Genomic DNA, 25733 nt, shown 5'->3' with positions numbered 1-25733 from the left:
TACAGATGTGAGTTAGTAATTCTTACCAAACACCTTTTACACATTACAGTAACAGAAATTCTTCTATAGAATTAAAGGAGTTTTCAAGGAGAGACTTCCTCAGTTTGCTTTCAAATTTTACTTTGCTGTTTGTCATACATTTTATATCACTTGGCAATTTATCAAAAGTTTTAGCGCTGTGCATCCTTATGTCTAAAGACCACATTAATGTTGAGTATGATAGTAATTTTTCGTTCTATTGTTGCAGTTAGGCACATCAAGATTCCTTTTGAACTGCAGTGGATTATTTACAACAAAGTTCCTGAGGTGATAAACATACTGTGAAGCAATGGTAAGGACACCCTACACCTGAAACAGATTTCTACAAATATATCAGCTTACTGATTTATTTGTCTCTCCTCAAGATTTGCAATGATTCTGAGTGCAAATATGGCTGAACTAAGTTGTATAAGGGACCCAAAGTGCTTTTTCCAGTTTAAATTCACATCAGTGTGGGCACCTAACAATTTTGAATTTTCCACCCTGGCTATTATTTTCTCACCATGAGTTACACTTATTGGTGCAGTACCCCTAGATATGCAGAACTGAATAGGTTGTGTTTTTTAAAATGGAGGGTGAGACCATTGGCAGAAAACCAGTCAATGATATGTTTAAAAAGCTTGTCTACCATGTCTTCTGTTGCTGCATGTACGCTTGGATTGAGTACAATACAAGAGTAATCTGCAAATAGAACTAATTCTGCTTGTTGCACAATAGATGGAAGATAATTTAAATATATGAGGAACAGTAGTGGATGTAAGACTGAGCCTTGGGAAACAGTTTTCTACATCTTTCACTCCTGATCTGTCTATTTTTTGCCTTCACACTCCCACATGTATCATAAACAATGCACTTAGCTTTCTGCTCTTATTAACTCATATATGATGTTCTGGCAGTAATCTCTGTCTTGAATATTACCCTTATTACCCTATCTTCCACCTTTCAGCTCTCAGGTTTTCAGATCTCATAAAGTATAGTACCCAACAATCAGTCTTTCCTCCTCATCCCATCCAGCAAGTCTCCCCAGACCTTGGGTTCTGGGTGACTTTTCCAAACTCTACTCCTTCCCTATACCTCACAAGTCCTCTTCCTTCACTCCTTCTCCTTACTTTTCAACCCTTCTGTCAGAAGAAGGAGCCAATTCCTCTGAGAGCTTACATATCTATACCTTATTTACATGTGTTGCTCCCACTCGGTGAGTATTTTTTTTTTTTTTTTTTTTTATCTGTCCAATTACATTATATGAGATATTGTGATTCACACAGTCAAATGCCTTAGATAGGCTGAAGAAAATACCAAATGGCACTATTTTGTTCGTTAATTCTTGTAATATTTGTCGACTGAACATGTAAATGCCATTCTCAGAAGAGCAACTCTTCTGAAACCCAAACTGTGATTTGCAGAGGATATGATGATTGCTCAGGTGAGATGCTATTCTAGAATTCACCACCTTCCCAAAAAATTTGGAAAATGATATCAGTAGTGAAACAATGCAGTAGTTATTGACATCTGTTGTAACACCATTCTTAAAGAGGGTTTTAACAAGGGCATATTTCAGTCTCCTTGGAAAGATGCCTTGAGATAGTGATGCCTTACAGATTTGAGTTAAGACACGGCTTATTATAACAGAACAAATCTTTAGTCCTCTACTGGGAACACCATAAAGTCTAGATGAGCTTAAAATCTAGATGAGCTCACAGACAAATAAAGAAAAGATGTTGTGTGGACATGTGTCCAGAAAAGCTTAATTTCCATGTTAGAGCTCGTTTTAGTTTCATCTGTATGTGCTGTACTTCCTCGATTCACCGCCAGCTGGCCGAATTGAAGGAAGGTGATGTTGACTTCAGTGCTTGTGTTGACATGCGACTCATTGCTCTACAGTACTAGCATCAAGCACATCAGTACGTGGCATCAACAAGTTAGTGTTCATCACGAACGTGGTTTTGCAGTCAGTGCAATGTTTACAAATCTGGAGTTGGCAGATGCCCATTTGATGTATGGATTAGCATGGGGCAATAGCCGTGGTGTGGTACATTTGTATTGAGACTGATTTCCAGAATGAAGGTGTCCCAACAGGAAGACGTTCGAAGCAATTGATCGGCGTCTTAGGGAGCACGGAACATTCCAGATTATGACTCGTGACTGGGAAAGACCTAGAATGATGAGGACACCTGCAATGGATGAGGCAATTCTTCGTGCAGTTGACGATAACCCTAATGTCAGCGTCACAGAAGTTGCTGCTGTACAAAGTAACATTGACCAAGTGATTGTATGTAGAGTGCTACGGGAGAACCAGTTGTTTCCATACCATGTACAGCATGTGCAGGCACTATCAGCAGCTCATTGGCCTCCACGGGTACACTTCTGCGAATGGTTCATCCAACAATGTGTCAATCCTGATTTCAGTGCAAATGTCCTCTTTATGGATGAAGCTTCATTCCAACGTGAACAAATTGTAAATTTTCACAATAAACTTGTGTGGGCTGATGATAATCCACACACAATTGTGCAATCACGTCATCAACACAGATTTTCTGTGAAAGTTTCGCAGGCATTGTTGGTGATGTCTTGATTGGGCCCCATGTTCTTCCAGCTACTCTCAATGGAGCATGTTATCATGATTTCATATGGGATACACTACCTGTGCTGCTAGAACATGTGCCTTTACAAGTACCACACAACATGTGGTTCATGTACGATGGAGCTCCTGCACCTTTCAGTTGAAGTGTTCGTATGCTTCTCTACAACAGATTCGGTGACTGATGGATTGGTAGAGGCGGACCAATTCCATGGACTGTACGCTCCTCTCACCTCAATGCTCTTGACTTTCATTTATGTGGGCATTTGAAAGCTCTTGTCTACGCAACCCCAGTACCAAATGTAGAGTCTCTTTGTGCTCGTATTGTGGACGGCTGTGATACAATATGCCATTCTCCAGGGCTGCATCAGCGCATCAGGGATTCCATGGGATGGAGGATGGATGCATGTATCCTCACTAACGGAGGACATTTTGAACATTTCCTGTAACAAAGTGTTTGAAGTCTTGCTGGTACGTTCTGTTGCTGTGTGTTTCCATTCCATGATTAATGTGATTTGAAGAGAAGTAATAAAGTGAGCTCTAACATGGAAAGTAAGCTTTTCCGGACTCATGTCCACATAACATATTTTCTTTCTTTGTTTGTGAGGAATGATTCCTGAAAGTTTGGCTGTTCCTTTTTGTAACACCCTGTATAATTTTCTTAATTTCAGAAGGAGAAGTTTGTGCTATATTCATATGACTGAGTTTTGTGAAAGTTGCTTTTTCTACATACTGCTGTTATTTTTCTCTTGTACTGTTTGTCCCTATACTTTCTGCTATATTTAAGAAATGACTATTAAATATATTTGGTACCTGTGACTCATCATTTATAGCCTTTCCATTCAGCTCAATAGTGATGTTATTCTGTTCTGTTGCTGGGTTCCCTGTTTCTCGTTTCACTATTTTTATATAGCCTTTCATCTGTTGTTGGAATCATTGATTTCTGGCATTTTACAGATGTTCCTTGATTTTTAATAAGTTTTCTTAGTAATTTTGAGATGTTTTTGTAGAGTGCAACTACTGCAGGATCTCTTCTTGTTTTCACCAATAGATATACTTCTCTTTTCCTTTCACAAGTTACTTTAATCCCTCTAGTGATCCATGGTGTTGTACATGACTGTTTAATATCCTCTCTGATTAGCTTATGCAGAAAGCTATTTTCAAATAATAATATGAATTTATCATGGGGTAGATTAAATTTTATTTTGAAATTTGATTTATTATGAATTTTATTCCAGATTATCTCTTTAAACTGTGGTTGAAAATATTTGTCCTGGAGTAATTAATTATTCTGATTTTCACTGAGGAGTATCTATACTGTAAAGCACTGTCTCATTTATCCTGACTGACTTTGCTTTATGATCAGCGAGATCATTTGTTACTGGGGCAACATTTATTTTCTTGCTTTGAGTGTCACCAAATAAAATATTATCAGTTAGGGTTCTTCTGTCTTTATTCACCTGTATTGGAAAGTTAATTACTGAGATCAAATTGCAAATTGCAGAATCCATATAAGGTTTCCACATCATTTTTCCTATGAAAGTCCCTTAGTGAATTTACACTGATGTCACAGACTATTAATGCCTGCTACTGCCTGACAGAGTAGCAAGGAATGGAGACTCCTCATAAACAGTTCAAAATATTCCAGTGGGGAGCTATATACAATTACAATTAAAAGTCATCTATTTTTCAGTATTAATTCACAAGTATACACCTCTGCATGCTGATCACACAGAATTAAGTTGTGTCAATGTTTTCGAAGTTCTGTTTTGTATAAATATGTTTAACTTTCAATGGAGAAATAACAGTGCCAACTGGTAGCAAATATTTGTTTCATACATTTACCTAGGTTTTGACACTTCTAAGGATGTCTGCATCAGAATGAAAATTTAAAAGCCATAAAGTTACTTTGCAAGAAGGCAATAATCAAAGTTTAGGGCAGATATGCTCAGGTTAAAAATTGAAAATTAAAAACATTCCAGGCTTTGTTATGTACACCTGTGTATGCATGTGTGTCATACACTTGTATTTTGTTCATTAGGTGGCAGTGTGGAACTGTATTGAATACCTTCTGGAAGTCAAGAAACACAGCATCTCCCTGGCTTTCATATGATTGTGGTTTTTTGAACCCATGTTGACGTCTACAGAGGAGATGTTTGATCTATAGAAATGTCATAATATGTGAGCATAAAACATGTTCCAAAGTTCTACAATAGATCAATGTCAAAGATATAGGCCTATAATTTTGTGCATCTGAGCAATTACCCTTCTTGGAAATGGAAATGACTTGAGGTTTTTCCAATCATTCGCAATGCTTCACACCTCTGGAGACCTATGGCTCACTTCTGGCAGGAGATAAGAAAAATTGCATTCCAATGAAGGGTGTTGCAGCCAATGCTCTCATCGATGGACCTTGTGTATTTCTTGGATGTTCTCTTAATTTTAGCTTGGATATAAATGACACTTTCTCACATAGAAATGGATGGTTCACCGTTGGCATAGAAAGAGGTGGTAGCGGAGTTCCTAGTATACCTGGTCTTCAAAGTTTTAATGATAGAGACGTAATTGCCTATCGTACCTATCATATGTTTGAAATTGGTAGTAAAGATTTTGGTAAATCAGCTTATGACTCAACTCTTGTCTTGTATACTCGTAGTAAAAGAAAAATTAATCAAAACGAGTCTGTATTTATTTGGATTAAAGGTAAAGGTGTGTGTGAATATGTAAAATTTGTAGCCGATTGTATTTTATATTTCCGTAAATATAGATCTGTAGTGTCAGCCACTAACCGGAGAAGGGCTATTGGCCCCTGGGACCACAAGTTCCACTGTGGTGCCCCCACACTAAAAGCGGACCAGGAGGTGAGTGCTGCCACAGCTTATGGTGGGATGGTGCAGAGACCTCTATGGGTCTTCTATGTCCATGATATCTGGTGCGGATTCAAATTCCACAGTGCACGGTACCAGATCCCTCCTCCCCTGAAACTTGCGTGTAGGGGCGGAGACACCCCAGATGGTGCCGAGGTGGATGACAGTGGGAAGAGGAACTGGGTGTATCAACCGCTAGTGGCACGGAGGAAGGGTCGCCCGAGGTATCCATGACAGCCGATCCAGGGTCCAGGAAAGGGGAGGGAGCCGCCAATCCAGCCAGAGGTGGAGAGGTGGGGAGATGGCAACTGGGGGCTGGGACGGTGACTCGAGGGCCGCGTCCATACCCAAATGAAGTAGGCAAAGAGGTGGCGGCATGTGTTGAATGGCAGCATGAGCACGGAGCTGATTATGATGGTGGTGCTCCAACCCTTTCGACGTCTGCTCCGATGTAACACGCCGCCCATGGGCCACCATTCTCACGGGCTCATGTGGCTGTGCAGGGGCATACCATTGCGAGGGCCGGGAGTGGGGGCGAGAGGAAAACGGCATCAGCAAATGGAGCAGGGTCCGCAGCTGTCACCCATGAAGGATCTCTGCTGGACGGCGACTGTCAATTGGAGTAGTGTGATAGGTGCTCATAGGTGTAGCCTCCATTCTGGTGGATGCCATTCAAACAACATGTGGGTAATTGGAGTAGGCATCAATGATGAGTAACCACATGGACCCCAAAAATGGGCCCTCAAAATCGATATGGATGCGATCCCATGGCTGGCGAGGCACAGGCCAGGGTGCAAATGACTGAAGGGACGTGCCTGGTGATGTGCACAGACAGTACAGCCACGGACCAGGCACTCAATATCGCCATCAATGCCAGGCCTACACACATGCCAGTGCACCAAAACTTTCATATGGGACATACCCCAGTGCCCGTGGTGTAACAAGCTGAGGATCCGAAGCTGCAATTCTGGAGGGATGACCGCCTGGTCGGCATCTGACTCTGTGGCCAACAGAAGGACATCATCAACCACGGAGATCCTGTGGGGGAGGTGGCGCCAGGGGCTGAAATCAGACGAGTAACACAGGATGGCCACCCGTGGACCACGGAGTTGAGAACCTGCTGCAAGGCAGGGTCACGGCGGGTTGCCACAGGAACATCAGGAGCCATAAGAGGAAGACCGTCCAGTGCATCCCAGTGGGCGGAATCAGTGTGAAAGCAGAGGACCTGCTGTTGGTCAGAGGCAGGATCGGGGCCTGCTGGAAGTTGGGACAAAGCGTCCACATTAGCATGGTGAGCGGTGGGCTTATACCGGCTGGTGGAAGCGTAATTAAGTAAAAACAATGACCAGCGCTGGAGACGTTGAGCCATCTGCTCGGAAAGATGAGAGTGGGGTTCGAAAAGTGCAACCAAGGGTTTATGGTCCGTCAGGAATGATATTTTTGGACGGCGAACACGATAGCTAGGGCCTCCTTTTCAATTTGGGAGTAGTTCCGTTGTGCTGTGGTCAACGTCTTAGAGGCATAAGCTATGGTGTGTCCAGAGCCATCAGCATCCTGGTGCGTGAGAACAGCACCAATGCTGTATGCTGACGCATCAGCTGCCACAAACAAGGGGTGGTCCGGAGAGAAGGGAGTAAGGCAAGGGGCGGACTTCAGCATCGCATTTAAATGGAGAAGAGCCTGGTCACAGGCAGGAGTCCAAACAAAAGGTACCCATTTGCGACGCAAGTGACAGAGGGGTTGAACAATGGAGGCAGCCTAGGGCAAAAACTTTAAGTAATAAGTAACCTTGCCCAGAAACACCTGCAGTTCACATAAGTCCTTGGGACGAGGAAGGGCCTCAATGGCCGCATCATTATGACTTGAAGGGCGAATGCCATCTTTGCTAAGCCAGTGGCCCAAGTATTCCACTTCCTGTTGAAAAAACAAGACTTGTCCAGCCGATAGCTTAGACCAAGAGATTGCAGAGCGTGAAATAAGGCGCTGAGGTTTTGCAGATATTCCTGGCGAGAACGCCCAGTGACCAAGATGTCAGCCAGATAATTAACAAATGGAGGGATAGGCTGGGTAAGCTTCTCCAGGAATCGCTGGTAAGTGGCCAGCGCCGAAGAGACGCCAAAGGGAAGGCGCTTGTACTTATACAATCCGAAAGGCGTGTTGATAACCATGATGTTCTGAGATTTGGCATCCAAAGGCAACTTGTGGTATGCCTCAGCCAGGTCGATCTTGGAAAAATGGGGTAAGTGTCAACGAGGGACTGAGCATTGACTGTAGCGCCGAAGTCTCCACACAGCCGAAGGGACCTATTGGGTTTCCATATGACAACCAGTGGTGTCGCCCATGCACTAGAGGGTACAGGTTCCAGCACGCCAGCGGCCTGTAGCCGATCCAGTTCCTACTTGACCTTACGGCCACCGGAAGGGGCCGGGCCCGGAAAAAGCGATGCTGTGCAACCAGCCGGAGGGTGATGTGCGCCTGAAAGCCGGAAGCACATCCGAGATCCGGTGCAAACAACGACGCAAAAGCGGAGCACAGATTTTCCAAATCCTGAAACGGAACAGCCGTGGAAACGACCTTAAATTCGTCGGAAATTGAAAAGCCAAACAGTTGAAACACATCCAGGCCAAATATATTCAAAGCCGACGGATGGTCGACGAAAAAGAGGGTATGGAGCCGGGGAGCACACCTGTATGTCGCCTGGACGACGAACTGCCCACGAAGGGGAATGGAACCGTCTCCAGAGGCGAGAGGGAGGGCACAACGCAAGAGAGCCCAGCCAGGTATATGTCATCATATTAATCAAGGAGACGGTGGCCCCAATGTCGACCTGAAAACTGACATCCTCAGTGAAAATGCGGAGCATGAGGAAAAGCTTCCGCACCGATGGGTCGTCCTTTGGATGACTGATTGCAGAGCATGGACTGTATCTTGAGGCCCAGGAGGGGCAGCACTGGAGCGAGTCGAGCGACTATGACAGACCTATCGGATGTGGCCCTCCTTGTTACACAGCGTGCTCGTTTTCCAAGGTGGGGACAATCAGCCCGCGAATGGGCAGTAAAGCACTGTGGGCAAGATGAAAGTGTAAGACAAGGGGCGACCGGTGACGAGGGGCGACCGAAGGCGTCGACGCCATACAGACGTCGGAACATGAAAGAGACCCGAGGGCGCTGGCCCCTGTCGGCTGGACCACATCAACGTTGCGAGGGCGGAACCCGCCGGGACGCCGCGATCGTTGCCACTTGCAGTCGCGTCATAAGATGCTTGTTAGCAACTTGAGCAATTTCAAAGGAGTGGGCAATTCGGAGAATGTCTTCCATGGAGGGTTGTCGAGTTTCAATGCCGCAGTACAGACCTCATGGTCGAGAGCCAGCTGAACCACGACATTACGGATCAGGGAGTCTGCATACGAAGCCTTACACTGCTGAATGGTGCAAATAAAATCCCATCGCCGGCTGAGACCCTGCAAGTCCGTGACCCAGGAACAATACGATTGACCAGGCTGTTTATGGTACTGGTGGAACTCTAGCCGAGAGGCGACCAGACGGTAGCGTTGGGAATTATAGTTTGTCAGCAAAAGGCAGATCTTCTGGAAAGAGAGAGCCACAGCATTGTACAATGGTGCCAACTTGCGGAGAAGAAAGAACGTGTCTGGAGAGGCCCAACACAAAAACAACGACCACTGCAAGTAATCGTCTGTGTATTGAAAAACCGTGAAATGTTCTTTCAGCCTATGTAAGTAGGTCTCCCAGTCCTCTTTAGCATCATTAATGTGTCGAAACGACGGTGGACGTGGAAAAGCATCAGACACCTGAGGACCCTGAAGCTGACTTGGTAATGTGTCCCGGGCATTGACTTTGTCCGTTAGCAACTGCAGCGACTTTTGTAAGATGTCTAACTGGAGCTGCTGCTGCATGAGCTGCTACTGTTGCTCCAGCAGACAGACCAACTCCGCCTCCATAGCAAGAGCGACAACTGTTTACCTCATCACCAAAATGTTATAACTGTGACCAGGACGGTCGCAGGGTAGCAATGACGGAAGGTGCAGCGGGACCCGCGGAGAGGTCCACTAACAACAATACAACGGAAGAGGACGGACACAACCAACGAAGGACAGAACGAATACAACAAGACCGAACAACACAGTCACAAGGAAACAAACACGTCCACTCGTACACGAACCAGGAAGTAACAGTCTAGCGCAAAGCGAGGTGTAAACCGACGTAAGCGAGATTAGATTGACTGGTGCGCTTTTTTTTTCTTCATTGTGATTTTAATACCCATATAAAAAAAGGTAGGCTGGCAGCAGCACAATACGCCACTCTTCAGCCAAAGATATTACAATGATAAAACAGAGAAAACACATGAGTTGGAACAAAACGGTGGGGAAGAAACAGTAGACACATGAACATAAAAAACATGAAGCCGTTCACATTCAATGACTACAAACTGTTGACATGACACACAAACACTGAAGATGTCAATGGCACTGGTGAACGATGGAGTGTGACGGTGAAAACTGAACACTAAACACGACGACGCACACTAGACACTAATGGCGATGATCTCTGGTGGCGAATGTCCACGTAGCGTGTGCGAGTCCAGGGACCTGCCAAAAGGTGAAGAAGGGTGAGGGGGGGGGGGGGGGGAGAACAAAGATGCCAATGGCTGAGGAGATGGGAGGGTGGGAGGATCAAAGTTGGTAGGAGGGGTAAATGGAGGGGAGGAGGGCAGCATCAGGGAGGGGGAACTGGTGGAAGCCACCTTGAAAGAGGGTAAGGAGGGTGGAGAGTTGGAGGCTGGGTGGGACGTGGGAATACAGGCGTGGCAGCGGGCGAGGGTGGGAGAGGATGGGGGAGACAAGCAGGTGAGGAGGATCGAGTTTTTGGGAGGTGTACAGGATACGTATCCATTCAAGAAAAAGGAGGAGGTGTGGGAACGGAATGAGGTCATACAGGATCCGCATGGGGGAGGGGAGATGGATGCGATAGGTGAGGCAGAGACCATGGCGCTCAAGGATCTGAAGGGATTTGTAAAAGGTAGGGGGGACGGAGATCCAGGCAGGATGGGCATAACAGAGGATAGGGCGGATGTGGGATTTATAGGTGTGGAGGATGGTTGAGGTGTCCAGATCCCATGTACGGCTGGAAAGGAGCTTGAGGAGATGGACTCGGGAGCGTGCCTTGGCTTGGATTGTCTGGAGATGGGGGGTCCAGGAGAGGCGACAGTCGAGGGTGACGCCAAGGTACTGAAGGGTGGGGATGAGGGCGATAGGACGGCCATAGATGGTGAGATAGAAATCGAGGAGGCGGAAGATAGGGGTGGTTCTGCCTACAATCATCACCTGGGTTTTGGAGGGATTGACCTTGAGCAACCACTGGATGCACCAAGCGGTGAATCGGTCAAGATGGGATTGGAGAAGGTGTTGGGAACACTACAGGGTGGGGGCAAGGGCAAGGAAGACGGTGTCATTGGCAAACTGGAGAAGGTGGACCGGGGGTGAAGGCGGCGGCATGTCCGCCACATACAAAAGGTACAGAAGGGGGGAAAGGATGGAGCAGTGGGAAAAAATGTGTAGGAATCCATGTTATGGATGGCGACGTAGGAAGGATGGTGGGAGAACTGGCTGCACGAGAGGCCGGCTCTTAAATACGCTATTGGTGGCGCCACTATTGGCCACTGGGACCACGTGTTTCACTGTGGCGCCCCCATACTAAAAGCGGGCCAGGAGGCGAGCGCCACCACAGCTTATGGCGCGATGGTGCAGAGACCTCTATGGGTCTTCGACGTCCATGACGTCTGGCGTGGATTCAAATTCCGTGGCACACGGTACCAGATTCAGTGAAACTTTAAAGGACTTATGATTACTGATTCCCTGTTCCGTGCTGATTCAAAAAGTTCATGTTTTTTTGTCACTAGCAGGTATAAGATTTTATCTTCATGAGTTTGTTCTCCAATTAACTGTTCATTATAATTTTTGGGTGAGGTACTTAGAGAAATTTGAAATCATTCTCTGTCACTACTACCAATCCTAATCACTTTATTCTCCCAGACTATTGCAGGTAAGTTAAAATCTCCACATGATCAGGAAAATTACATGAAATGTTTTCCAAGTTTCCTCTCAGGTGTTCCACCATTGCTGCTGCTGCTGAGGTAGGAAGTCTATAAAAACATCCAGGGACCATGTTTGATCCGTGTTTAACACGTATCTTCACTCAAATTTTGTCGCATTCTGGATCAGTATTCATCTCACTAGATATTATTGTATTTTTTATTGCTATAAACACACTTTTACCGCCAGCATTCAATCTTTTTTTATGATACACATTCCAGTTGGAGTCTAGATTTCATTGCTGTTGACATGCAGTTTCAGCCAGCTATTTGTCCCTAATATTATGTGGGTATTTTTTACTGTTTATAAATGAGACTAGTTCTGGGACCTTTCCATAGATGCTCTTGCTATTAGCTAATATAGTATTAACATTTTGTTTCTCCAGTCTTCTATGATGAAAGCTATTCTGTGTGCAGTCAGAATGTGTCTTATTAGGTGTGTAGAGGGATTTCTCTATTCTAAGAAATCGACATGTGATCGCTGCACTTGTTCCGCTATCCTGGTAGCTGCTTCCTGCATGTACCTGACCTAGGGGGCTATACATTTCTCCACCCAATAGCAGAGGTCAAGTAATCCTCATCAACGATGATCAAGGAATTGTCTGAGCCTCTGTTTTAAGCCTGCCTATTACCTCCAAAGCAGAGGACCATGGTCATTTGTGGGAATGATGCTGCATAATGTTAGCACTGTTTTCACTCTGTGAGAATGACCCGCTGTCTTCACCAAATCAGCCTGCTGCCTGTAGGGACTAAGGATGGCCTGTGAATCCAGGCAGCAGACATCAGTCGTGCTGACAAGAGCAATGATTTGCAGCCGAGTGCACCCAATGTGCTTAGTCCCTGCTGGCAGAGCCTCCTCCACATATCAGACAAGACACAAGACCCCCATGGCAAGCAGACAGAGTGGACACTAGCCTTTTCCAACCTGCTCTGGCCATAACATTGGCCATGCCATGGGCTCTTGAAGAGCACACAGATCATGTCAAACTGTTTTCACTGTGTGCGTACCATGAAGTGTATAACATTTTAGGCCATGTATCATATACTGCTATACTGAATTAAATAGTGTATTTAATAGTACAGTACTGTTTACCTCATGTTGGGTACTGCAACAGAAGTTTGCAAGATCAAATACTGGCAAATAACAGCCATAAAAATCATCACTACAGCTGCACACAATGTCATCACAGTTTTTTTCAAGATATGAAAGAAACTCACAAAGGAAACAAAGGAACAAAAATGCAGTTGCAGGAAAGATACAAGTCTTAACTAGACTTAGTGAAAGACAGTGTAACAATCATGAACAGCATATATATAAATTTATATTAAAGTCTTAGAAAGACATTTGATAACTGCTTCAGACATAAAATATTTAAAACATTTGAACTTAATTGTTTAGGTTGTTGATCTAAATGGAAGAGCATGATACATGTAACATACCATCCCCAGATGAAGTGAAAATAGTGTCTTCTGGATCCTTTTCCGTCCAGTTTAACTCCTGAAAATACATGTGACTTAAACTAACAGTTAGAAAATGTATATTCTAAATACATTGACACTTGTGAAACTGACAGCACTCAAAATTTATGGGATTATATAAATAATATTGTTAACACAGCATATAATAATATTATTTACACAGTATATGGTGTGTAAGAATAATGACTATCTATGTACAGCCAACTATCTCTCTATATGATGTGTGCATAAAAGGAGGTAATATATATGTTGGTTAATCCTGAAATAAATACTCTCATAATTTTTAGAGTGGACTTGTGTCTTTCACCTGGGCAACACTGGCAACATATTGAGGCTTATTACATATGTTTATTAATTAACTTTAACTTAGTTTATGACTCATCACAAAAGAAAGATGAGAGCATTGACTTTGGACCTAGAGTTGCGTAAGAACCCCTATAAACATGTATACATTCTCATGCAACCAGCGCCTAACAAAATTTCCTTGATCCTCATCCTTCATATCAAACCTTGAGTTTCTATGGAAACTTCACTTCAGGCACTGGAATGATGAAAGATATACATTATTTTTGTACCTCCTCCATAATGTTGCCATTCTCTGACTTATCTGTAATATTTATTAATAATGATCATGTGATCATCTTCCTGCCAATATCTGGAGGAATATTTCTGTGGAACTTTATTTTATTTCTCTTTAAAGTCATTTGTGACTGGTAGCCATGTGCCTCCTCTTTTACTAAATCCTGGGGTAGTAACCTCCATGAAATGGAAAGAAGTACTTGCCCTTGGCGGCCGAACTTCCCAGATTGGGGGACTTCCGGCCCACAATGCCGTGCGTTCATTTCCATTTACATGGCAGCAGAGCCGCTAGCCAGTGGAGGTTATCTTTCTTCCTCCTCTGGGAGGCCAGGGGTAAGTAATTTAGTTTTCCTTTCAAACTTAGTGGGCAATATCACATCTTAGCAGAAGAACAGAACTTTCACACTGTTCTTAAAATTGTGCCATTTGATTGGCCCTGTGGCCTGCTGGGTAGAATCTTCTCTAAGTCTTCCCTCTTTGGAAAGTAGAGGGCAACAAATACTTGTGTTTTTTCCAACCCTAATTGGGTTAACATCTCATGCTTTATGGTGGGTGTGGGCAACTGGTCAGTTTGCCACTCTCTCCATAGAGGACTGATGCTGAGGGTTGTGACAAGTTTAGGGAGAAAAATATTGTGAGTGGAGAGTCTGCTGAGAGGAGCTTCTTAATATCGATGGTCTACTGAAATATGGAGATGTAATTCTTCGTTGACTTGGATTTTATGAGAAGATCTGTTTAAACCTGTGGCACCTTCATGCAAAGGGAATGACTATATTTATATTAAAATAACTTTTTGCATGTGAAATTTGTTACATCAAGTGAAGCTTGGTGTCAAAAATTCCATTTATTAGCAGTCGTTGTATCTGTTTACGTAGGTGCTCCATGTAGTTATCATTAGGCTTGTACCCATCTTCCCCATTTAAAATCACTAAGTTCAATTTGATGTGTGTAGCATTAATTCATTTTATCCTAATCATGATGGCGAGTAAGTATAGTATTTCTCACCATGTGCAGAGTAGCATTTGGTCTTCAGCTAGTGTTATTTAGTTGGCAGCCATTTTGCCATTAAATGAATCCTTGCAAAGTTTTACTCTCTGTGGTAGTCGCAGTTTCCCACTCTTATGCTTCACTGTTGATCTGACAGCCCGAAGGTAGTGTATGATGCAGAAACCTATGCTTAAATAGATTATAAACCTTATATTTCAGTGAGGCTTACCATTGCTGATCGTCATACAAATTCACTTAATTCCCCCATGTCATATGTAACTATGGGACTGTAGCTATTACAGCTTGACAATGAGTAGTGCTGGTAATGTCCTGTTCAGTGCTAAACAATGTCACTAAATAACTGGATTCTTGAATGCTAAATCTCTAGACCGTTAAGATTATTCAGAATTCCATTCCTTTACATACCGAGGTGATACAAGTCATAGGGTACCTCCTAATACGGGGTGGCCGAGTGGTTCTAGGCGCTACAGTCTGGAACCGTGCGACCGCTATGGTCGCAGGTTCTAATCCTGCCTCGGGCATGGATGTGTGTGATGTTCTCAGGTTAGTTAGGTTTAAGTAATTCTAAGTTCTAGGTGACTGATGACCTCAGATGTTAAGTCCAATAGTGCTCAGAGCCATTTGAACCATTTTTTGTTCTCCAAACCAATCGTGAACAACTTTGGCCCAGTGACATGGCGCATTGTCATGTACAGGCCTCGTCATCAGAAAGGACCAGCGGCCACACCTCCGTGTCACTCACCTTTGCTGCGAGAGAACGGGAGACGTAAATCCTATCGATGTGACTTGACGAGTGACTCGTGAAATGGGTGTATCCCGGTCTATTTCCTAGGACATGTTCCCATGTATCTACCAGCTGGAGATCTCCTATGAGTGTTCCAAGTTCGGGGCACGGTGAATCGCGTGGCAGCTGATATTAGGTGCTTGGGTGCAATTGAAATCGCCCCCTAATATCAAGTCGTCGTGCCTGCCCTGAAAAAGTGGTGCTATTCCTTCTGCGAAGAAGTGCGATCAGTCACGACGGAGATTCGTTCTGGAAGGAGCGTACACATTGATAAACCGGACGCCTTGCACCGTTACGGCCATTCCTCCAGCGTCGGGGAGATATCGGACTTCGTCCTCCTCGAGGCCCTCTCAGAGGAGAACTGCGACTCCACTGTTAGTTGGCGAGGCGTGGGACACATGAGCCGTATAACCATACATACCCGGGAAATCGGCGACGAAGACTTCTTGGAGAAAGATAGTGTCAAAGTCTGCTGCATTGAGCATGTCTTGGAGCAGCGATAACTTCGTACGTGTCCGAATGGCGATAATGTTGATGGTCGTGAAGTGATAGGTCTGTAGATCGTCTCCTGAGGTGGGGGCTGCCGTCAGTTTCGCCGTAAAAAGTGGGGCCTGTAATCTGCTGGCCGCGTCCGCGCCGTCATGTGTTGCTACTCGGGAGGGGCCAAGGTGTGGGAGGAGAGACCCCTCTCCTCATCCACCACAGCGGGCGTAGAATCGTCTTCAATGTCATCCGCTCAAGGTCCGTAAGTTAACGGTGGCTGTGGTAGAACACTTGTGGGCTGAGTGACTAAGGGTGAATCCGCAGTTGTTTCTGGTTGTGTACCAACGGCGGGCGCTGTGCTTGCAATCTGTTTGCCCGAGAGAGCGGACAAAGTAACAGGTGAGGGCGATCCTGTGTCATCCATTTTCCTCATCGTCTCGTCGGCCGTCCGGTCGTCAACTGGAGAAGACGTCCGCTGGAGGCAATCGTCTGAGGGTGTGCGACGTCGCTTTTTATGTTTTCTCGGTGACCTTTGTTTGCGGACGTGGGTTTCTGTGTCCTGTATCGCATCCCTCTCAGGGAGAAAGGCAGAGGTCGGTACAACCCTAGCGTCGAGTTCCATTCTCTCGTCCAAATCTTCAAGTGGAGTCTATGGGCGGCGTTCTTCAATCTCTGCGGACACCGTAATGTTGTTTGTCAATCCAGGACTGGCGACAGGTGTGCATTCTAACGCTTCCTGTCTTCCAAGTGGTTTGTCGTCTGTCATGACGGTGTCACCCCTGCGTAATTGAGGGGGAGGGCCGTGAGCGTAGAAGGTGGTGCTGTGTCATGTAATGGAATCTGTGTAACCCGGTGTTGAATACACGCCGAGCGCACATGACCCTCCTGGTCGCAACCAGAACAAGTACGAGGTTGTCCGTCGTACATTACTATTGCTCGACAGCCACCTATGACTAAGTAGGACGGCACATGTTTCTTTAATTCAATTTTCACTTGTCGGGCGCCGTTGAGCACCTGGTACGTCTCGAAGGTGTTCAATTTTTCGGCCACGTGGCTAATTACCGTGCCATAAGGGTGGAAAGTTGAGGTAACTACGTCCCGTGGCACTTCGAACCGGAGTTCGAAGACTCTTAGTGTGCGTAATCCTAGTCCAGCGTGGTCAACAATAACCTCTCCGATGTTACCATCGGAGTGTTGAATTTGAGAGTGTTCGCTCATCTGTTCACAACTGCGTGACATAACTCGTCATTGACCACATTGGTGTAAACGACACTACTTGTGATGGATAGGTGGATACCGATGATGTCCTGTGTTGGTATTTGAACTTCGTCGCGGATGAATCGTTCGACTTCAAAGGCTCGTGGTCGTGCGTAGTCGGGCTGGAAGCTGATCATGATGGTAGCATTTCTGTACGAATGAGCCATGGCGACTAAGTGTCAACGGACGCGAGGATTAGCTGCGGCGAGGAAGTAAACAAACAACGCGCGCTCGCGATTCTGCGGACGGGACGTAAACAAGACGTCCTCGCCGCTCACCGGCCGAAAGCAGACTGATTCGATTAAAATCATAGGGCCTAAATGTTTTACAATCATGTCACAATCCAGTACTACCCAGCACGCATAATGAACGAGCATTCACAAAATTGTATGTGTACAGACAATCAGCAGCGAAAATTTGTACAGAGGTCAAGAATCGAACCCGGGTCTCCTGCTTAGGAGGTAGGTGCGTTTTTTATTATTATTTGTTCGGTATTATTCGTTGCGTTTGGTCTGGGTGGACGTCACAATACATATGTGGAAGTTGATCGTTGATTCCTTTACTCAGTTTTTTTTATTACAAACGACGAGCAGCCCTCTGACTGATCATGCTGAGCTACCGTGCCTGCCTTAGGCACTAAGCCGCCTTGGTACAGCGATTCACACAACTGCAAAGATTACCCTGGCATACCTCTCTCCTCGATCCAGATTCCCATTGCTGCCCCAGTCTTCTTTAAACTCCTCTTTACACACGAACAGAATTGCGGAGGCCCTCAATGTTCTGGAATAGCACCTCAGCTTCGAAGGTAAATGGGGGATCCAGCCCAAAACCCAGGAACAGTTACTTATACAAACGAAATGGCACAGTTTCAGAGACTTTTCAGGTTTCATACAGATGTGGTTTTATGTATACTGACTGAAGTGGTGAGTGAAAATTTGTACCAAGTCTGGGAATCGCACCTGGGTCTCCCACTTACTAGGCAGGTGTGTTAGCCACTAAGCCGCCTTAGTGCAGTGGTGGACATGCGAGGGTAAACCGTGCAGTTGTGTGAACCTCTGTACCATGGTGGTTTAGTGGATAACACAACTGCCTAGTAAGCAAGAGATCCAGGTTCGAGTTCCGGCCTTGGTACAAATTTTCACTTGCCACTTCAGTCTGTATACATAATATCAAATCTGTATGAGACCAGTAAAGTCTCTGAAATTACGTCATTTCATTTGTAAGTATAAAATGGTGGATCACGTTACATTTTTGGTCCCAGAAACCCAAAGTAAATTCATTAAAGTAGAAAGTTAAGATCCCCGTTTCATGCGGTTGGCTCGCAACGTATTGTAGTATCCTGTGCTTAATCTCAGAGTTCAGTATTTCTGCGCTTAATCCGAAATTTGACTTTAGCATTACAGTGCATCTGCATCTACGTATATGCATGCAAACCACTGCGAAGTGCATGACAGTGGATACTTAGGATGGTACCACACGTTAGGATTTCTTTCCGTTCCATTCACTTGTGGAACGTGTGAAGAATGATTGTTTAAATGCCTCTATAATTAATCTAATCTTATTCTCATGATCCCTATGCGAGTGGTCATATTCCGAAGTCAACATTTACAGCCAGTAGATTTTGTCGGGATGCCTTACATCTATCTTCAAGAGTGCCATTTCAGCATATCTGTGCCACTCTCACGTACAAACAAAGCTGGGGCCATTTCTTGTCACCCTTGTATGTTTGCGTTCATTGTCTTCTGCTGGTCCTATTTGGTACGTATGCCACACACCCGAACAATATTCCAAAACGGGGATCAAGTGATTTATAATGAATCTAGTATTCCGCTAATGCACCAAAGTCTGCCACCTGCCTTACCTACGACCGAACCTATTTGATCATTCCGTTTTACATCCATACTAATTGTTACGCCCAGTTGTTTGTACGAGTCGAATGTTTCGAAAACTAAAGCTTTTACGTTTATGAAGATTTAAAACAAGTTGTCAAAATTGTAATCACTTTGACTGAAGTTACTTTTACCTCTGTCGATGACTTTCTGCCCAAGATAACATCGTGTGCTTGCAGGTACACGTCCGACTTTTTTCCATTTTATGCACATTATTTCGGTGAGTAGGCCAGTACTTACTTTCATGTACTGTGTATTTTGCTGTTATGTGCATTCACTGGTTGGGCTCCCATCAGAGTGGCTGGAGTCTAGGCAGCGAGTGCATATAACAGCAAAATTCGCTACACCTGAAGATGACAACTAGGTAGGTCGCCGAAATATTGCGCGTAAAATGGAAAAAAACAACTCGGCTGTGTATCCAGAACCACACTTTCAATCAATTACGCCGAGAAAACAAGAAATCACATTACAAGCTGCGTCCTACCCACCAAGAAATCCTCAATCATGTCACAAATTATGTTTATTACGGTACTCCACATAATAGTAAGTTTTTAATAATCGTTGTTTTAATGGCGTGATGCTGCTGGAAATGGCTCGCTCTTCCTCTGGCCTGAAAACCGGTACGTCCAGCCACTTATACGGGGACACAGAGTGTGATTTGACATCTGAACCAAGAGGATGTTTATACGCGGTGTTTTATTGTTAATCGGCCGGAGTGGCCGAGCGGTTCTAGGCGCTTCACTCTGGAACCGCTCGACCGCTACGGTTTCAGGTTCGAATCCTGCATGGATGTGTGTGATGTCCTTAGGTTAGTTAGGGTTAAGTAGTTCTAAGTTCTAGAGGACTGATGACCTCAGATGTTAAGTCCCATAGTGCTCAGGGCCATTTTAACAATTTTTTTATTGTTAGAGTAGCTGAAACACAAGCATTGCCAAAGTATTCATTTTCCAAATATCTATTAGCAACGAACACAAAAAATGAACTGTGTTTTTAGTGTAATATCAAAAAATTTCATTTCCTCGTATTTGTAAAAACACCTTTGAAATTACGAAACAGTCGTAGAAGGAAATATGCATAACGTACAAATGTATAAGCACAGTATCCAAATTAGACAGTTTCCATCCACAGGGCGCAGCTGCTTCCCATCTCTATGATTTGTTTTCTCCTGCAGCTGTTTGCGCTTCGCACCTGAAAGCTGTCAAAAGTGCAGCCAGTTGACTCGACTCTGCTAATGTCTTCGTAGTAAAGGATAAATGTATTAAAACTTTACCGATGATGCCGCAGTTTTTCAAGCATCTCAGAGTTTATGTAGTCATATCTCCTACACTATGTATGGTACCATGATGTAATGTTGTAGGTGGATTTAATGGCGTATGTTGATACTTTCTACGAAATTTATTGCGAATGGATTTTGTAGCACAGAAGCAATAAATTTAAACATCGTGCATGATGCGGTAGTTTTTCACGCATCTCATTCTTTATGAACTATAGTCGGCAGGTGGTTCTTACCCGCACAGCGATTGTTGACCGACAGTAAGAGATACGTGTACCATGTTTTGTTGAATTCGCTCCATTGATTTAGGAGGAGATGTGGAACATACATCCATTTCTGTAATATGTATGGATGCTAGCCTCCAATAAGCGGATAACCGGGAACAAATGAAATTGGGAAACTTTACACTCTTACTGGTGTCAAGTGATTTCTGGGAGTGTTAGTTGCTATAAAAAGTGCTGACTTCATATAATTTAGTGATACATTGGAAGCAGCTCGTCATAATGCAACAAAAATTGATATACAGTGTGTAGTGGGTATTACAGTCTGCTTCCAGTTGTGACTTTTGATCGTTATCGCCATACGATAACACAGTTTTTATGACCACAATTGCAATAACCGAATGTGGAACGGATGTAGTTCCACCAGGAGAGGGAAAGCACGCCACACTACCGTTGAGCATCAAGGTAGCTGAGAATAAGATTCCCTGCTCGTCTCATCTCTCGCAACGGCGATCAGAACTGGCCACCGAGTTTGACACCATATGAATCTCGTGTTTATATGATCAATCCACGAGCCATCCCTCAACCCAAGGCAGAAATTAGAAGCGCCATTTGTCAAATTCAAGCGAAACTTTGTTCTAGTATAGTCGAAAATTTTGTGGATGTCTGCGGACGAAGCGGGCCCTTCAACCAGAATACGATTTTGATTGTCTAACGTGCCAGTTGGTCAGAATTTGACACTGCATTCCTCAGGACGATATCCAGAAACTCTGTCAATCAACACCAAACCGAATAATTTTTTGCATAAGGACTAGAGGTGGACCAAAGTGTTATTGATTTGCTCAGTTCTTTCTCTTGAATTTGTTTGTCTGTACTCGTACATGAAAACCACATCTATAGATTTTCGTCCCATTCGGGTGATTCCTTCTTAGTTGGTTTGTGTGTGTGTGTGTGTGTGTGTGTGTGTGTGTGTGTGTGTGTGTGTGTGTGTGTGGAGGGGGGGGGGGTGTTGTTGATGTGAATGAGGCCTGCGGGTCACCAAGGTTGCAGGAATGGTACGTAGATAGCTGTAGCAAATTCTTAGACTGCTCCTTGAAACACTTAATAAGCTTTCACAGAACAGCTTCAGGTTTTTCAGCAGTCCGTGGCGCTTTCGCCTGGGTCACACAAACCTGTAACAGTTCGTGATTCTGTTCTTTGTGTACGTTCAGTATCCCATACAGTCTTATTTTGAATGGGTCCTACACACTGGAGAAAATTCTAGAATGGATTGCCGGAGTGTTTTGTAAACAATATCTTTTGTAGGCTGAAAGCATTGTCCCACTAGCTAGCAGTGATCCGAAGTCTCCACTTGCTTCACCTGCGACTGGGAGTGTATGATTATCTCATTTCATATCCACAGAGTATTACACACAGATATTTGTCAAAGATTTTTTATTCCAAATCACTGATATTGTAGTCAGATGATACTTTTTTTTCTTTTCGTGAAGTCTACGATTGTATGTTCCTGGACATTTAAAACAAGTAGCCAGTCATTGCACCACTTTGAAATCTTATCAACTTCTTTCAAGAAGTAATTCACTGTAGTCGTCCAGTTGTAGAATTCATGGTCAAATAAACAAAAATTTCAGGATCCGCTAAAGACCGACATTCCTTATGATGACAAGACTTTTATTTGGAAAAGATAATAAAATATGTTCTCCGACTTACCACAAAATTTAAAAAAATAAGTATCCATTTTATAGTTATCAACAGAAAATATTGGACACTACGAATTTTGCTAGGCCTTTTAATGTACATAATGGATTTTGCAGCAGTATTTCCCTGTTAATGATAACTTTTTATTCGTAGATATTAATTGTTACATTTTATGTATAGGTTGTCTCATAAAGAATGCAATATTTAAATTAATAATACAATACATACTTTACTTGAAAACCACCAGTATTATTTCGTCAACAATCAATACGAAACACAAAGACTGAGATTAAACACTGTCCGGGGCGTCTCCAGACACGTCTTCGCTGGTCATCGGATCTCATCATTGAGGACAATTCTGCTCCAGTGAATGAGATTCTAGGTCGAAGATGTTTCTGGAGATCAACCCGACTGTCACTCACCATACGGCCCGATAGCCAGGAGTATTGATTGGTCTGGGGTGCCATTTATTTCATAGTAGCAGAACCGCCTTGGTTGTCATCAGTGGCACCTTTATATCACACCGGTACGCCTACGATATTCTGCGCCCTGTTTTGTTGCCCTTCACGGCAAGCCATCTTGAGCTTATATTTCACCGAGCTAATGCCAAACTGGTAAAATGCGAACCACAGAATGGCGAACATCCGAAAATGCGTCACGGGCGGGGTGCAACGCGAGTTCCTCGATCTGCCACGAATTTCTTCCGCTGGCTGGATCTGGCCTGCGGACTGCCTCTGGCCATCCGTGGTGCGGGGAATGTGGAGACAAGATTGGAGTTAATTACTGCACTCGCAGAGACGCTAGGAAACGGTTCTTCCTTGCTCCATATGGGAGCGGAACGGGAAGAAACCATAATACATAGATCAATGAGAAATACCTTCTTCTCCACAGTGGGTTCAGGGTGTGGATATAGATTTAGATGAAAAGGTGTCAGCGTGAGGTTGCTGCCTGGGTTTTAGGCATTCCTCACTACTCTGTATATCTCGTTTTATCCCACATACTGCCCAAGTTGCACATCCTAAAACAGCAGCCTTACAAAAACTGATCTTTTACAAGGGGGAAAAGATCCCCAACATTGTGTGTGCGCGTTATTGTGTTGGTGTGTTTGTGTTTTCTCCTATCGTAATAAGTGGCAGTATGGTTTTCTGTCCCATTAACATTACGATGGATGTTTAAGAGGCAGACAATTCTTCGCTAAGCGTATCACCGAGAAGGGAAATGAGGAACTAAAAGATGTTCTTGTCGATAATGGCTAAGTATATAAGGCACCAGCTGCGCGTCGTTGATTGGCGATTCACACTCTGAGAGCTTGCTGTAAACGAGTTCACGTGTTGTGTTCGCCACAAACTAAGTCAAACGCTAATATTGCAAAGCTAAAGCTAAGAACATTTTACAAAAGTTTGGTGAAAATGAACCGTGTTGTTGGTTGGTTACTTCTCCAGCTCAATGAGTGGCTCACAAGGGGAAGAAGTTTCAGAAAGGGCCAACTGATTCAGTTCATGATTGGTAGGTCCCTTGCGAATCATCTAAACAGATCAACTCTAAGATGTTTTGGCTTACTACCGTCCGTTTTTGATAAAACCACTTCTGAAGTTCATGACGCGCAATCGACTCAGAATTTACAGTATCGACAGATAGTACAAAACTGCATATCTGTCGTCATCATCATATATGGGGTCGGGAAATCTGGAAAAAAAGGTTATGTATCAAGACGCCTTTAAGTGTTAAGTGTCGCTCGCCGAGCGACCAAGGCACTTGGCTGTGAAGCGCTCACGTCATGTGTTCGATTCCTGAGTGCCTTCTACAATTCGTTTTTCATGTCTAGTTTTCTAGGTATCGAAATAGAATGCTAGATAAGGTAAATAAATCAATTACGAGTTTTAACAAGGTAGGTAAATGTATGTCTCAAAGAACTTTGATTAGTGAAGAATTAAAATTTTAATCTTTGCCTTTTGTAGTAGCTCCTTTACTCAATCTTTTTCAACCCTCACATTTTTCGAAAACACTAGCTGAATGGATCTAATCATTCGAACATTCGAAAGAGGTATATTCACGGTATCAATAATAAATAATGAATACACTCTCTGAGAAACTATGGTAGCAAAGGCAGGTAAGTGCGAAAAATATCGCACGATCAGCGCAACGGCTCATATATCAAAGAAGAATATGGAGGAGAATGAGAAAGAGAATTGAGTATCTGTTAGATGATCATCAGCTTAGCTTTCTGAAAGGTAACGATACCAGAGAGGCAGTTCTGACGTTGCTGTTGATAATCGAAACAAGACTTATGAGAAATCAAGACACGTTCATAGGTTTTGTAGATCTGGAAAAAGCGTTCGAGAGTCCGAAATGGTGCAAGATACATGAACTTCTGGGTAAATAAGAATAAAATATGTAGGGAGAGACGGAAAATATTCAATATGTGCAAGAACCGAGAGAGAACAATAAAAATAGAATACCAAGAACGAAGAGTCGGATTAAAAAGGGTGTGAGACAGGGATGTAGGTTTCTTACTGTTCAGTCTATACAGGGTGTTCGAAAATTCTCATTACAAACTCCTAGGACTTGTAAAGGGGAGTGAGTACATAATATTTTGACTGGGAACTCACGTCCAGAAATGAACCGTTTCCGTTTTACAACGGTTTCAATTCAGATGTGTAACACATCTACGTCTGCCGAGGTTAAGAGAAAAGTCTGAGAGTTGCTTGTCCTGGTATGCAATAGGGTACACAGGATGACGTCAAATGTGGTTTCAGCATGATGATACACCACCTCACTTCTCACGCGTGGTTCGGTGATACCTCACCAGACGATATGATGAAAGATGGATAGCCTGAGGTGGTCCAAATGCGTGGATGCCGAGACCGCCTGCATTAACTCCTGCAGACTACTTCTTGTGAGGTCGTGCGCAAAGTTTAATTTACGGGACTCCTGTAGAAACAGAGGAAGACCTGCTGGCACTAGTTCTGGCCGCTTCGCTGGAAACTGAATTATTGTAATTTATCAGTACTGTTCTGTACGTACATATGCCGAGTACTGTTTTGTTTTGGAATAACGTAAACACTTAATGGTTAAGTGTTAAAACATACAAATGTGCTCAAATGCTGAATGGATGTTCCGTTGTATTTCGTTTCGAATTGTTACCTAATAATCTTACTGTGTTACGCCTAATTCATTCCTTCAAGCGAAGTGGATGAGAACGGAAACGGTACTTTTCCGGACATGAATTCCTATTCAAAATGTGATGTACTCACCTACAAGTCCTAGACGTTTGTAACGGGAATTTCCGAACGCTCTGTATATCAAAGAAGGAATTGTGTAAATAAAAGAAAGATTCAAGAGTAAGATTGAAACTCAAGGTGAAAAAACATTAATGATAAGACTCGCTGATGACATTGCTTCCCTTTGTGCAAGCGAAGAAAAAATTACAGAATCTGTTGAACAGAATGGATGAGCTGAGGATATGGATT

The 25733-nt window shown here is 43.9% G+C and overlaps 1 protein-coding gene across 1 annotated transcript in view; it reads right to left on the bottom strand.

The window, feature by feature from the left end:
• The window catches only part of LOC126335237 (uncharacterized), a 47290-nt gene that overhangs the window by 5286 nt on the left and 16271 nt on the right, over window positions 1-25733 (bottom strand). The window contains exon 2 of the mRNA XM_049998277.1: window positions 13033-13090. Within this exon, the coding sequence (XP_049854234.1) occupies window positions 13033-13090 (58 nt within the window). The remainder of the gene's footprint in view (window positions 1-13032; window positions 13091-25733) is intronic.

This window comes from Schistocerca gregaria, chromosome 2 (assembly GCF_023897955.1).
Source record: "Schistocerca gregaria isolate iqSchGreg1 chromosome 2, iqSchGreg1.2, whole genome shotgun sequence".
NCBI classification, from domain to species: Eukaryota; Metazoa; Arthropoda; class Insecta; order Orthoptera; family Acrididae; genus Schistocerca; species Schistocerca gregaria.
Note: the sequence above shows the minus strand (reverse complement) of the source record. Positions and strands in the feature narration are given on the sequence as shown.